General features: G+C 39.8%; 1 protein-coding gene across 6 annotated transcripts in view; it reads right to left on the bottom strand.

The window, feature by feature from the left end:
- SLC25A21 (solute carrier family 25 member 21) overlaps window positions 1-13,988 on the bottom strand; it is a 257,481-nt gene that overhangs the window by 95,420 nt on the left and 148,073 nt on the right. For all 6 annotated transcript variants that reach the window (XR_005557738.1, XM_039351812.1, XM_039351807.1 and 3 more), the window contains exon 2: window positions 4,359-4,407. Coding sequence is in view for 5 of the 6 variants with exons in the window: in XM_039351807.1 (XP_039207741.1) it covers window positions 4,359-4,407 (49 nt within the window). In the remaining variant the exon portion in view is untranslated. The remainder of the gene's footprint in view (window positions 1-4,358; window positions 4,408-13,988) is intronic.

The following is a 13,988-nucleotide window of genomic DNA, read 5'->3' as shown; positions in this document are numbered from 1 at the left end:
ACCTGTTTAATATTTCAAATATACAAATATTTCAATAAAATATTTCTGCCGCAGATCTGATAGGATTGCCTAAATAAACACTGATCAAAGTCAGCATCATGACATAGGTTTGGTTCTTATTTATTTATTTATCTGTTTATATTTCTTTTTTTTTTTTCTTAACTGCCCATTTCCCTCTTCTTAATAGAAAAGTGTTCTCCTATCAGTCTTATCAGGTAGACCAGGCAGGAAACATGGCCAGATAAACTAATTCTACTTCATTGTAACACAGTGCTAACAGAATCATGCAAGTCTGAAAGTACAATGTTCTCGCTATCACTTTTACAGTGCAATTACTCAGGGAAGATCCCTCCAGAGTCCGTCCATTGTGCAGCTGTGGCCTATATGCTCTCTTATCTGACTGTTCCCTAAGCAGCATCTCTTCACTCAGTCTCTAAGGTAATTCCAAATATCTTTACAAATTTCTCTTGTTCATGTTTGGAGCAAAAGATTTGAAGCAAAAATGCATGCAAGTTATTTAGGCTGAAGCCCCATGCATATTTATCTGAAAATAAGTCTAGATGAAGCGAATGTTCCAGGTAGACACAATAAAATTGCTTGTCAAGCATCATATTTCAATTGTTAAAAAAAAAGGTTATCTTTAGGTTATAATAGGTTATCTCCATGAATCCCAGGAGGGACAGAAAGGCCTTCAATAAAGCAAGTATAAGTTTTTAAAGACATTTTCAGATTTATCAATTATCCTCTTTACAAAAATTCCATGGAAAAAATTGTACAAAATTGGGAAGACAGATATAGAAACACAGGGCCCTCACACAGTAAGCACAATCTTCAAATTGACTACTTCAGAATAGATTTCAGCAGTGCTTACCTAAATAAAAAAATGGGAAAAAATTAATAAAATAAAAGGAAAGGGTACCTTTTAAAAAAAAACAGCTGGGAAGCTTTCAGAAACATAAGCAAGAAACAGAGCTGTTCCAGTAAGTCCAAACCATCAGAAAATAGTCACAAACATTAAATGGAAAGAATAATTAATAGAGAAATGTGAAATTATTTTTTCATTAGAAATGGCCTTTGCCATGGAATTTCATGCTTGCATTTCATACAATCAAACAAATGTTTGACTTAAAGTATTGTTTTAACTAATAGGCAATAGCAAGCTGTATGATCTAATGCGAGACATCAACATTCCACCTAAATTCAGGAATATTTGCTGTGTCTATGTGATGTGGTTGGACTATATTGAGATGGATACTGTATCTTCTGGTTGACATTACTCAATGATTATGACTTTGCGCTCTCTCTAATTTTTAATCCTTATAGCATCTTTCAACTCAAAACATTTCTCATCTACAGTATGAGTCAAGCTACACAGAGAACAAGATCACATGACCTTTTTCCTGGATTACATCTATTTCTATTTCTTATTTCTAATTCATATTGGAGGACTAAATGTGTCAAGGCTGTCTTATATTTAAAAAGCAAAGCCCATGTCTTTAATGCATGTAAAGATGAAGGCTGGCCTGGTGAGAACTTGTGGTAGCCATTAAGTAGGCAAGTCAAAACTACCTCAGTTCAAAGCCATCAAGCACTATGCCAAGTAGCTATTAATTCAAAACAGCAGGAGAACGAAGTCTAAAGTTTAAAACTTTAGAACACTGTAAAATTTCTGACATCAATTTTGGGAAAGGCTTCATTCTTAACTATAAAAATGATTTTAATCTTGTTGAGCTGCACTGTGAGTTTTCTGCCAAGCCAAGCCAAGAACTGAACTTACAGGAGAAATGTCAGCAGATCAATGATTTAATGCTAAGCTCAGATATGATGGGTGACAACATTTGCCTTCTACTTGATCACTGGTCTGACTAGCTTAGTTTTGTTTACAGTGTCTTCACTGGGCAGCCATTTTGTCTCCAAGAATCTTTTCCATCATTCTTCAAATGGAGACTGAATTTGGAACCATTTGGTATAAAACATGTACTCTACACTAAATGATGGCCCAATGTTGGCATATCTGATTGAAGATTTGGAAATCTTGGATCCTGTCTTCCTGACACTCCTCTTCCACATGTGCAGGTTGCATGCACACATGCATGCACCCCCAGATCCTTCAACAGAGCCATGTGCTAAGTATGGACCATAATATTTTAAAATTAAGTGAATAGCCCAAATTCATTTGAATTGGTATGACAGGATGGACAGAACTGTATCATGTTTTTTTCACTGCTTTTCTTCATTAATCTGCATGTTAAAATCTACTCATGAACAAATATGTTTTAAAAACTCATAATTTGAAATGTACGCTTTTACACATTTCTAAATAAAATGCTTTCAGAACACTAAATGTATTCTTTGATAAAAGAGAAACTTCTAATTTTGTACTTAGCATAGATCTTTGAATGTATCACAATATTTTTGAAAAATTATCAGAATAGCTAACTCTGCACCAATCTACACATTCTTCTGAGAAAAAGGGAATCAACTCAGCTCACAAGCACTCTTTTCAAATATATGCCACACTTGTTTCCTTCGTATTTGTTGACAACAATGTTCCTGTGTCAGCTTTCCAATCTCTTCCACAAATCTTGGACCTCCTTTCTCTGTAAACAGATTTTCTTAATTACAGTTGACTCTGCCTTTGCCCAACAAATGGGTCAAATTAAATGCCAGTGATACAATTTTCAGATGCATTGCACAAAGTAACAGCTAATTAAATTGGGAATTTTATGACAAGTAGAAATTTCTAATTATGGATAAGAGAGATCTATTGGAAAGTTACTGATTTTTTTCTTTAGTTATTGATTGCATATATCAATCCTCACCAATGCTACATTGTTTGGTTTAAGATAAAGCTCATGGAAATTTTCTGTGCCTTGTTTCTTCAGGAAACTTTATGACAATTAACCTCAACTGCACAATAGTTTTAGACACAGTCACAGTGAAGTGACTGGCTGAATTAGCAGTCACTTGTTGATATGGATGGCTATAGAAATCAAATAAATAAATAACCAACCAGAATGTGCATTGTTTACTTTGCACTTAGCACAAAATCAAACCAGGCCAACATAGTTTGTTAAAGATATAGCAATAGCACTTAGACTTATATACCACTTCATAGTGCTTTACAACTCTGTCTAACAGGTTTAGAGTTAGCATATTGCCCCCAACAATTTGGATCCTCATTTTACCGACCTCGGAGGGACTGAAGGCTGAGTCAACCTTGAACCGGTCAGGGTTGAATTCCTGGCACTGGCAGAGTTAGACTGCAATGCTGCATTCTAACACAGTGCCACTACAGTGCCTATAAAATGTTAAAACAACTTACAGCTTGCTGCAAAGGGGGAACCATGCAAACATGCAAAAATATAGTTGGCTAAATTTCTCTATATTATTAATTTCAAATATCCAGATGCAGAATTTGTAATAGGCAGTGTGGGATAGGAGTTAAAGGACTGAATTAGCATCAGGTTCAAGTCTACCCTCAGTCACAGAAGCTCTCTGTCCCTCAGTTACACTAAGCACTGTATATGTTGCTTTGAGCTTGTGAAGTAAGGAATGATGTAAGTCTAACAAATAAATAAACCAAAATCTAAAGCTATTCTAACTTTTGTTTTGAACTGCAAAAGGCAGGGGGAAAAATAGCAGCTTTCCCCAAATGACTCAGGCGCAGTGTTCTTATGCTAACTGACTGGTTGTGATTTTTAGAAACAGAATCTGAAACATTTACCATGACAAGCATTTTTGATGATGACGATGATGATGATGATACAATGATTATTACAATGCTAGCACTAAACATGTTAGTGTTTTTAAAAACAACTGAACACGTGGTACTTGCCATCCATAAATCTCTGAATGTGCCTGAAAGTGGCTACCATGAAACTACCCAACTGCCCTGTGCAAACACAGGTTGAAAGAATACTTTTGGATGACTTTTTAGAACATGACTAGCTGTGTCACATCTGCGATCAATATTATTTTATTTCTAAAGCAATATGTCATTTCCAGCTTCAAATCAAAACAGTACCTCAGATGATATATATACAATACAGAGGAACACACATACACACACCTTCCTAGGGGCCCCTCCTCCTTTTCAACAAAAAGGATCTCAGGCTGTCACATGAAGAGTGCATTTTATAAAGAGGTATTTAGCACCTCCAGATGACCTCCAAGCAGAAATGCATCATGCCATTTAAATTCTGCCTGTCAAATACTATGAAAAAGATTAAGTAAATATAAATGCCATTAAAGGGAGAAGTTATCTTAGTTGGACAAGTTTGAGCGTTTTGAATTCTGACAGCTTCCAATTTGGATGCCTTCCAATGTCAATAAAACTTGTTCAAGCAGAACCTTACCTGGTTTTCACCACATCGAGGGGATGCATCAGGCAAATTTCTACAAGACCTGTAAGATGATAGAAGAGAGAAACCTGGTAAATATATTTGATCTCTACAACTATTGAAGTATCAAATGTTCTAGTGCTAAGCATGTTTAGCATGGGAAACAAGGATAACACAAAAGCTTGGGTCTTCTTCTGAGACAGTCAAGTTTTGAGGGGAAATTAAGCCTTGAGTAAAAACAGTATTGAAGTGTTAAACTTGAGCCAAGACATTACAGGATTGAAATTAATGATCTCTCATTAATTCCAATATATTATTTCTCTGCAGCAGTGCCACATCTGCAGTTTTGGAATCTTAGAATACTAAGGCTAAGTGTTAGAATCTTGTGGTTCATAGGAAGGGGGCAAATGATGAAACTTAGGTTGCAATAACACAATACATGCTATGAGATTTATTTACCTGCATGCAGTGTCAGAATGCAGGTACATAAAGCTGGGTTTGTGTTGTGACATTATGAGATATATTTCATCATTGTTACATAATCTGTTACTATTCATAATCGATTTCTCTTTGGTCTGATGCTAAAAAAAACTGGTTAAGTCAAGTGAATTGCACTGGGTATAAGATGGACTATAGCAGTGGTTCTCAACCTGTAGGTCGGGACCCCATTTGGGGTCGAACGACCATTTCACGGGGGTCGCCAAACAACGCAGTCTGCCATTTTTTCCCCCTTTTCCTTAGCTGTGCTACTCCCTTTTATTCTATTGGCTTTTGAAAGCCAATAGAATAGACTCTCTTGAATAGAGTCTAATTCTATTGGCTTTCAAAAGCCAATAGGAATTGTCAGGCTGTCTCTGCCCTGCTGAGCCTGCCAAAAGTCCCATTCTGCAAACGGTGCTGCACCAGTTGAGTAGTCCTTGACTTACGAGCGGTTGAGTAGGCCTCGACTTACGACCGGTTGGGGGTCGCGACATTAAAAAGGTTGAGAACCACTGGACTATAGTATTAGGTGGATGGACTACAGTATTTAATTGTTCCTCCACAATTATTTTCTTAACCTGATCAATACGTTGCATTGACCAGTAATGGAGCACCTACTTTTCAACGTGATCCTCCTCACAATCTCATCTGTGTCCAGGATTCCTGTTCCTCTCCCTCTTCTTTGCCTTACATAGTGCCAGCCTTCTGAACTGTATCCAACTATATAGTATTTTCTGATTCTTACTCTTAACCACAAGGGTGCTTCTACCAGCAGTTTGTTCAGTCCAAATCTCTTTTTTGTATGAGAGTATTTGGAATTTCCCAAAGCCTACTTTAATAATAAATATAACATCTCATGAACATTTGGTATAACATTTGTTATAATTTTCTTAGCTTTCTCTCCTCTTCTTTTCTTGCAGGCATTTTTCCAACAAATAAATCAGATGAATTCCACTTCCATTGGTAGCAAATATATTTTGGTAACTTCAAAATTTTATCTGCTTTTCTGTTTCTTAAAGAATAAAAATCTCTTCTTTGTTCTCATCATTTAATTACATAGTAGTTTTGTCTAGTTAGTTCATTTCCCAAGACAGCATTCTCTGCATAATAGCCAAGAATATGTATGCAGATATGGAAGAAGGGAAGATGGATGGAAAGAGGGAGGAATGGGAGAGGCAAGAAGGGAGCAAAAAGAACATAACCAGAGCAACTGCAAGAGTTATAATTAAACTGATAAAATTCAATATATATCCCTTATCAATAATAATAATAAATTCTATATTACCATTTGAATAATATTTGTCCACAAAATATGATGATTATGATTAGCTGAATTTCTGACAATTTGAAAAATAGTCCAGGACTTTAAAGGTGTGCTATTCTCTTACATAATATTGAACCTGTCAGCTTTGAAGACTCTTTTTAACATGTGATCATCAGTATAACTATAGCTTATTGACCAGCATAACAGAAATAACAGAGTTGGAAGGGACCTTGGACCATAGTGCAACCCCCCTGCTTAAGCAAGAGACATTATAACATTCCAGACAAATGGTAGTCTAATCTCTTCTTAAAACCCTCCATTGAAGGAACACCCACAACTTCTGGTGGCAAACTGTTTCACTGATTAGTTGTTCTGAGTTAGAAAATTTGTCCTTAGTTCTAGGTTAAATCTCTCCTTGATAAATTTCCATCCATTACTGCTTGTTGTGCCTTAGCTGCTTTGGAAAATTGGTTGACCATTTCTGCTTTGAGACTGCCCATTAAATATTCGATACCAGTCTTCTGTGAATAATAGAACTTGAAACTGAAGCCATATTGTACAATCATGGGCAAGAGTAGTAAATAATAGTGGTAGCAGGTTGAGAGGAGAGACACAGATCCAGGACCTTAATTATGCATGTTCATTAAAACAAGGAAAAAGTCTGCACTTTTTTCATCCAGATCTCAGTCAAATTGCTGAAATAGAATTTGTGTTTAAAACTGCTTTCAAAGATAAGGAAAATGCAAGTGAAATTTGCATGGGTGGACTAAAGTGCTTTTGCATTTATTACTTATGAAGTATTTCAGGGATGTGTATAAATATTATTTTTGTCGATCTATAGTTTCCCTGTCATCCCATGTTGTTCTTAAAATCTAGCGCTTGACTTTGTTGATTGTGGGAAATGTGGCCAACCAGGAAGGGTTCAAAATGACAGAAAATATGTAACCAAAAACAACACTATGAGTAGTAGGGGGAGGAGAGTCATGTCATGCCAACATTACAAATGATGCAAATCATATAATCTTTATCATTTGCATGACAACATTGTTATCATTGTGACAACCATTGGATGTCTAACAGTAGCAACCTCTACAACCTACAACAATAAAATAAGCTCAAAAATATTACCAAGACAAATTTGAATGAAATTCTCAAGAATTCTTAGAAAAGTAAAGAAAAAAAAGAAATCTCTTTCATAAAACCATAACAAGGCAGATTTCAGTAAATCACTAGAACAAAGAGCCTTTGAATATCAATAATAAATGTACTCAGGAAGAGGAAATTTTCTTCCCCGCAATTGTTAGCTATAGATTTCAACCTGAAAAATATCTAACACAATTCAATTGTTGGTTCTTTTATATAGTGGAGTTTGTGTTGGTTTAAGTAGCATGTATTGATTGGAGGGAATGTTTCTTCTTTAATTGGCATGCTATTTTTTATTGCTTACAGCAAATATTAGATGCTGGTTCTTGCTTACTTGGCTGTTGGTTAATAGGTGTGTGACAAGAGAGGATATGGTCAGGCCTGTTTGTCATTTTCTTTGACTTTTGGTTATTCTTTCTAAAAGATTCATTAATAGGGTTCATTTCAGAATGACATCAGAAATTATTTCAACAGACAGATAAAAATAACTCTTTTAGGTGAAAAAAAGATGAAAACCAAGCTTAGAGAACATCAAGAACCCAACAAATCAACCCTGAGCTATATTTATTCTCTACTATTGCAATTTACATCTGTGTTTGCCAAAAGAATCATTTGTGTTTCTAGAATAGCATTTTCTCTGCCATATTAATTTTCTACTTCCAGTTTTGTGGGTGTGAGTTTATGGCTCACATAACATCCATTGCTAGTTATTCTACCAAGTTGAGGCAAGATGGGCCAGTGTTAGCAGAGAGCCTCTAGCAACCACTGAGTTTCTCTGGGTTGTGTGCCAGGTTGTAGGGAAACTGCTTAGAAAAAAATCTTCCAGCCAAAACATTACAATAATATCCTTTGCAAGAGAAATAGATAGATAGATAGATAGATAGATAGATAGATAGATAGATGGATGGATGGATGGATGGATGGATGGATGGATGGATGGATGGATGGATGGATGGATGGATGGACAGGTAAGTAGATAGATAGATAGATAGATAGATAGATAGATAGATAGATAGATAGATAGATAGATAGATAGATAGATTCTGCACATTTTGCAATGCCTTCAGGAATGATACCCATTCAGGTTACAGTCTTTACCCTCTATGTGTTGTTCAAATCAGGTCATAGGTGCTGGGAAGAATGAAATATGCAATGCATTGCAATACCCCCACCCCATGAATCCCTTATTGCGGAAAACATTATTCACCCTTTTCAATGTGTTTTTCTTATTTTCCTGGAATAAGATAGTCACAGAGGAAGCAGAACACAATGGAAATTTGCTCATAGAGAGAAACACATGTCAGGCACTGTATATTACATAGCTGGAACTATACATATTTGTTTTGGCATTTGGTTGCATAATGTCAGAGTATACAAAATAATAATAAATATTGAAATATGTTCCTTGCCTTGCCTTATAAAAATACATCTGATTGTTAAACTGCTACATATGAACTAAGTATTAATTATTAGGTCTTGATTTATGAAAAATAAAGCTTTTTAAAAAATGATTTTCTGTCAAAATCAACACCTTCGCTGCCAAAAGACTGCTATGTTACTTGACGAACGCTTGAAACCCTGTGAATGTTTCTGCTGTTTATAAAAAAGGTTTCATTCATAATCCAAATATGAAATAAAATAGATTAAACAATTAAGACTACTTTATAGTTTCTGCAACATTAAAATGCCAGTTCAAATGCATGCTTGTAAATTTAAAACTTTTCTTCTTCATGGCAATGAGATATAATTCTACAGCAGCATTAGATCTTCCAAATAGCACATTTTGTCTGTTTTTTAAAAAACTTTAGTATAAAAATAGAATAACAGTATAAAAAAACTATTCTCATCCCTATGTTAAACTTAAAGATGCAATTAGTAATACATACAGGTTGTTCCTGACTTACAATAGTTAGTTTAGTGATTGTTTGAAGTTACAACGGCACTGAAAAAAGTGACCATTTTTCACACTTACAGCCTTTGTAGCATCCCCAAGGTCATGTGATCAAAATTCAACTGACACATTTTTACAACAGTTGCAATGTCCCGGGATCATGTGATCACCTTTTGCTACCTTCTGACAAGCAAAGTCAATGGGGAAGCCTGATTCACTTAACAACCATGTTACCAATCTAATGTCTGCACTGATTCACTTAACAACTGTGGCAAGGGAACTTGTAAATGTATCACTTAGCAACAGAAATTTTGGACTCAGCAGTGGTTGTAATTGAGCCCAATTGTAAATTAAGGACTACCCATACTTGTCTTTTGGCTCCACCTTTTTCCTCTTCCCATCCAGCTACCCCTCTCACCCTGCAGAAACCTTTGGATGGATTGGAATACCAGTATTGTCTGTTCCTAACTAACCACATTTGGAGTAGGTCTTCTGTCAAAGTAGATGTAAGTATTCAGATATAGAGGGAAGGTTGTACTAGCACTGTGGTGGACATTTGTTTATTTATTAGATTTGTATCATACCTTTCCTCTAGGGACTAACTTTTGACATTTAATGGTCTCTTTTTGACAAGCAGGTGAGCAAAAGTTGGCAAGATGTCAGCTCAGGATATATATAGCAAATTAACTGGTTCATGCACAATTCAATTCAGTTCATGTGTGGAAGCTATAGTAACCCCATAGCTAAAAGTTCCCAGGGTAAGATTTTTTTTTTAAAAAAAGTATAACAAGCATTTTTTTAAAACAACAATAAAAGCAGCAGAAGTTAAGAACCCAACAGGAATGAAAACTACTTCAATACAGCAAATATCAAATGAACTGAAAGTTGGGAATTAAAACATCTAACAGATTTTTTTTTTCCTAAGTGCCTAATGCTAGTGTCCTGAGTATGCCATCATATTGCATTTACCTCCTAGCTGATAGCATATAAATCACACCATTTTGTTTTGCAAGATTTTCTGTATTTCAGAGATCCTTGTTTGTGTATAGCAGCACAAATATGTTTGGATGAAACTGGTCTTTGGTAGGACTCAAGGCAAATTGGTAAAACCGATAGGTGCTACTCTTATTACTAGCACCGCATACAGCATGTGGCTGAAATAGAGCTAAGGCTGATACTCTAATTTCTTCATTCCTTCTCTTACCAAAATGTATTATATAAAAACTTTGATTGACCAAAATGAAAGAATATCTGTGGACTCATCTAGTGATGACTTTCAATAGAAGACAACATATGTAGCTCAGAGTTAAACTGTGGAATCAATGATGCTCTTGGAGCTTGGTTATTTGCTGGCAGATGTTTCATTACCCAATCAGGTAACATAATCAGTGTTAATAAGTGGGAGGTTTGCTCCCTGTTCATATATGGTAGCTTGGCCTGCTAGGCTCCCTTGATATTGATTAGAGTATTGTTTTCTGCTTGATTGTGTGTCTGGTGTTAATCCTTGTTTATCTGGATATTGGTTGCTGGGGGAATGTGTTCTGGTCTGTTTCCTTCTCTGTTTTCTGCCAAAGTGATGGTTTTGGAAGATAGAAGATTGTGACTTGGAATATAAGAAGTATAATGGTAATGAGCACAATATACATTACGTAAAAATAAGGAATTCTCCCCCCTCCCCAAGAATAAATGCAAGTTAAGAATGAAAGGACTGCATATTTCTCAGAAAGTATGAACTGGCATCATCTAGATCAGGGGTGTCAAACTCACAATGTCATGTGATGTGTTGCGACACATCACAATTTTTTTTGCCATTGCCGGTAGTGGGATGGGCGTGGTTTTGCTTTGATGCATCCAGCCCATAGCCCACCAGTTTGACACCCTTGATCTAGACAGTTGAGAATACATATGAAAATAAGAATTTGTAGGTTGGTGATGTGATGCTTCAGCAAATTGTCTTGATAAGAAAGCCAAGGTAAGCATTGGAGTAAACTGGGCAATACTGTAAATGGATGAGAATCAAGGGGAAAAGTTCTGTTATTTTGTATTTTTGTATTTAATTTTATTTATATGCCGCCCAATCCCAAAGGACTCAGGGCGGCGTACAGAGATTAAAACAATCATAAAACAATAAAATAATACAGTCATACCGCGAGTCCGATCATATCCCACCCCCCCCCCCCGGGGACATCAGCCCCAGGCCTGCCGGAACAGGAGAGTTTTAACGGCTTTCTTAAAGGCCAGCAGGGTGGGAGTAGTTCGAACCTCAGGGGGAAGTTGATTCCACCAGGTCGGAGCCACCACAGAAAAGGCCCTTCCCCGAGGGCCCGCCAGCCGACATTGTCTGGCCGACGGGACCTGAAGGAGGCCCAATCTATGGGACCTCACCGGTCTCTGGGAACTGTGCGGCAGAATGCGGTCCTGTAAGTCACCTGGCCGTATGCCATGAAGGGCTTTAAAGGTGATAACCAGCACCTTGAATTGCGTCTGGAGACCCACAGGAAGCCAGTGCAGCTCGCGGAGGATAGGTGACACGTGGGCGTAACTTGGCGCACCCACAATCGCTCTCGCGGCTGCGTTCTGAACCAACTGCAGCCTCTGAACGCCCTTCAAGGGTAGCCCCATGTAGAGCGCGTTACAGTAATCCAGTCTTGAGGTGACAAGGGCATGAGTGACTGTGAGTAAAGCCTCCCGGTCCAAATAAGGCCGCAACTGGTGCACTAGGCGAACCTGTGCAAAGGTCCCCCTGGCCACAGCCGATAGATGTTGTTCCAAATTTAGCTGTGAGTCCAGGAGGACACCCAAGTTGCGTGCCTGCACTGAGGGAGGTAAATTTGCCCCCCCAGGACTAAAGATGGACCATCCAGTTGGCCTTTGGGAGGCAAGACCCAGAGCCACTCGGTCTTGTCAGGGTTGAGTCTAAGCCTGTTCACCCCCATCCAGACCCTCACATCTTCCAGGCACCAGCACATCACGTCGACTGCTTCACTGAAAGGACACGGGGTGGAGATATACAATTGGGTATCATCCGCGTACTGATGATACCTCACCCCGTGTCGCCGAATGATCTCACCCAGCGGTTTCATGTAGATGTTAAAAAGGAGGGGGGACAGGACCGAGCCCTGAGGCACCCCATGATCGAGGCGCCTAGGGGTCGATCTCTGTCCGCCCGCCAACACCGACTGCGACCTGTCAGAGAGGTAGGAGGAGAACCACCGCAATACGGTGCCGCCCACCCCCACCTCTCCGAGACGACGCAGAAGGATACCATGGTCGATGGTATCGAAAGCCGCTGAGAGGTCAAGAAGCACCAGGATAGAGGAATAACCCCTATCCCGGGCTCGCCAGAGGTCATCGGTCAGTGCGACCAAAGCAGTCTCAGTGCTGTAGCCGGGCCTGAAACCAGATTGAAAAGGGTCCAGATAATTAGTTTCATCCAAGGATCGCAAGAGTTGGGACGCCACCACCTTCTCTACAACCTTCCCCACAAAGGGGAGGTTGGAGACGGGATGAAAGTTGTTCAAAACAGCTGGGTTCAGGGAAGGCTTCTTGAGGAGGGGCCTCACCACTACTTCCTTTAAAGGTTGCAGGAAAGACCCCTCCATCAAGGAGGCATTGATTATCGCCTGGAGCCAGCCTCATGTCACCTCCCTACTGGCAGAAACCAGCCAGGAGGGGCACGGGTCCAATAAACAGGTGGTGGCATTCATTGCCCTCACGGCCTTGTCCACTTCATCAGGGGTCACAGGCTCAAACTCGCTCCAGATAACATGACTAAGACCAGCCCCTGGCAACTCGGCTGGCACTGCCCAGTCGGAGTCCAGGTCTCTCTGAATCTGAGCGATTTTGTCCGAAAGAAACTGAACAAACTCCTCAGCTCTCCCCTGCAAGGGTTCCTCCGCCTCCTCCACTTTCAGAAGGGAGCGGGTCACCCTAAACAAGGCGGCCGGGCGAGATTCTGCGGATGCAATAAGTGCGAAAAAGTGAACACGCTTTGCCGCCCTTATCGCCACTAAATAAGTCCTAAGATAGGCTCTTAATAGTGATCGGTCAGATTCAGAATTACTGGCCCTCCAACGTCGCTCTAGACGTCTCTTGTGGCGCTTCATCTCCCGGAGCTCCTCAGTAAACCAAGGCGCCCTCCGGGGACCACCAACACAGAGAGGTCACAAAGGCGCAATTCGATCCAGGGCCCTGGACGCCGCCTCATTCCAGGCCGCAACCAGGGACCCGGACGAGTTGTGGACAAGGGAGTCAGGTATTTCCCCAAGCTCCTCCTGGAACCGATCTGGGTCCATTAGGCACCTGGGGCGGAACCACTTAGTCGGCTCCCTCTCCCTGCGATGGGGGAGTGATGCTCTGAAGTCCAGCTCAATAGGAAATGATCTGTCCATGACAAGGGAGAGATCTCTATTCCCCTTAATTCCAGATCATGTCTCCATTGCCCCGAGAGAAACACAAGGTCGAGTGTGTGACCACCCCTATGAGTTGGATCCTGAATTACCTGGGTCAGGTCCATGGTTACCATGGAAGCCATGAACTCCTGCACCGCCTCTGAGCGATCGCCGAGTGATGGTAGGTTAAAGTCCCCCAGTACTATAAGTCTGGGGAACTCCACCGCCAACCCGGCTACTGATTCCAGCAACGCAGGCAGGGCTGTTGCAACACAGCTGGGAGATAGGTACATCAGCAGCAAGCCCAACTGAACCCGTGAACCCAACTTCAATAGGAGGGACTCATACCCAACAACCTCCGGGGCAGGAATCCCACGAGGACTCAAGGACTTCTGAGCGATGACTGCCACTCCCCCACCCCTGCCCTGATGTCGAGGCTGATGAAGCACCACAAACCCGTCCGGGCACATCTCCGA

This window comes from Crotalus tigris, unplaced genomic scaffold (genome assembly GCF_016545835.1).
Source record: "Crotalus tigris isolate CLP2741 ecotype Arizona unplaced genomic scaffold, ASM1654583v1 scf7180000018371.15429387391:27106975, whole genome shotgun sequence".
Lineage (NCBI taxonomy): Eukaryota > Metazoa > Chordata > Lepidosauria > Squamata > Viperidae > Crotalus > Crotalus tigris.
This window is presented reverse-complemented; position numbering and strand designations above follow the sequence as displayed.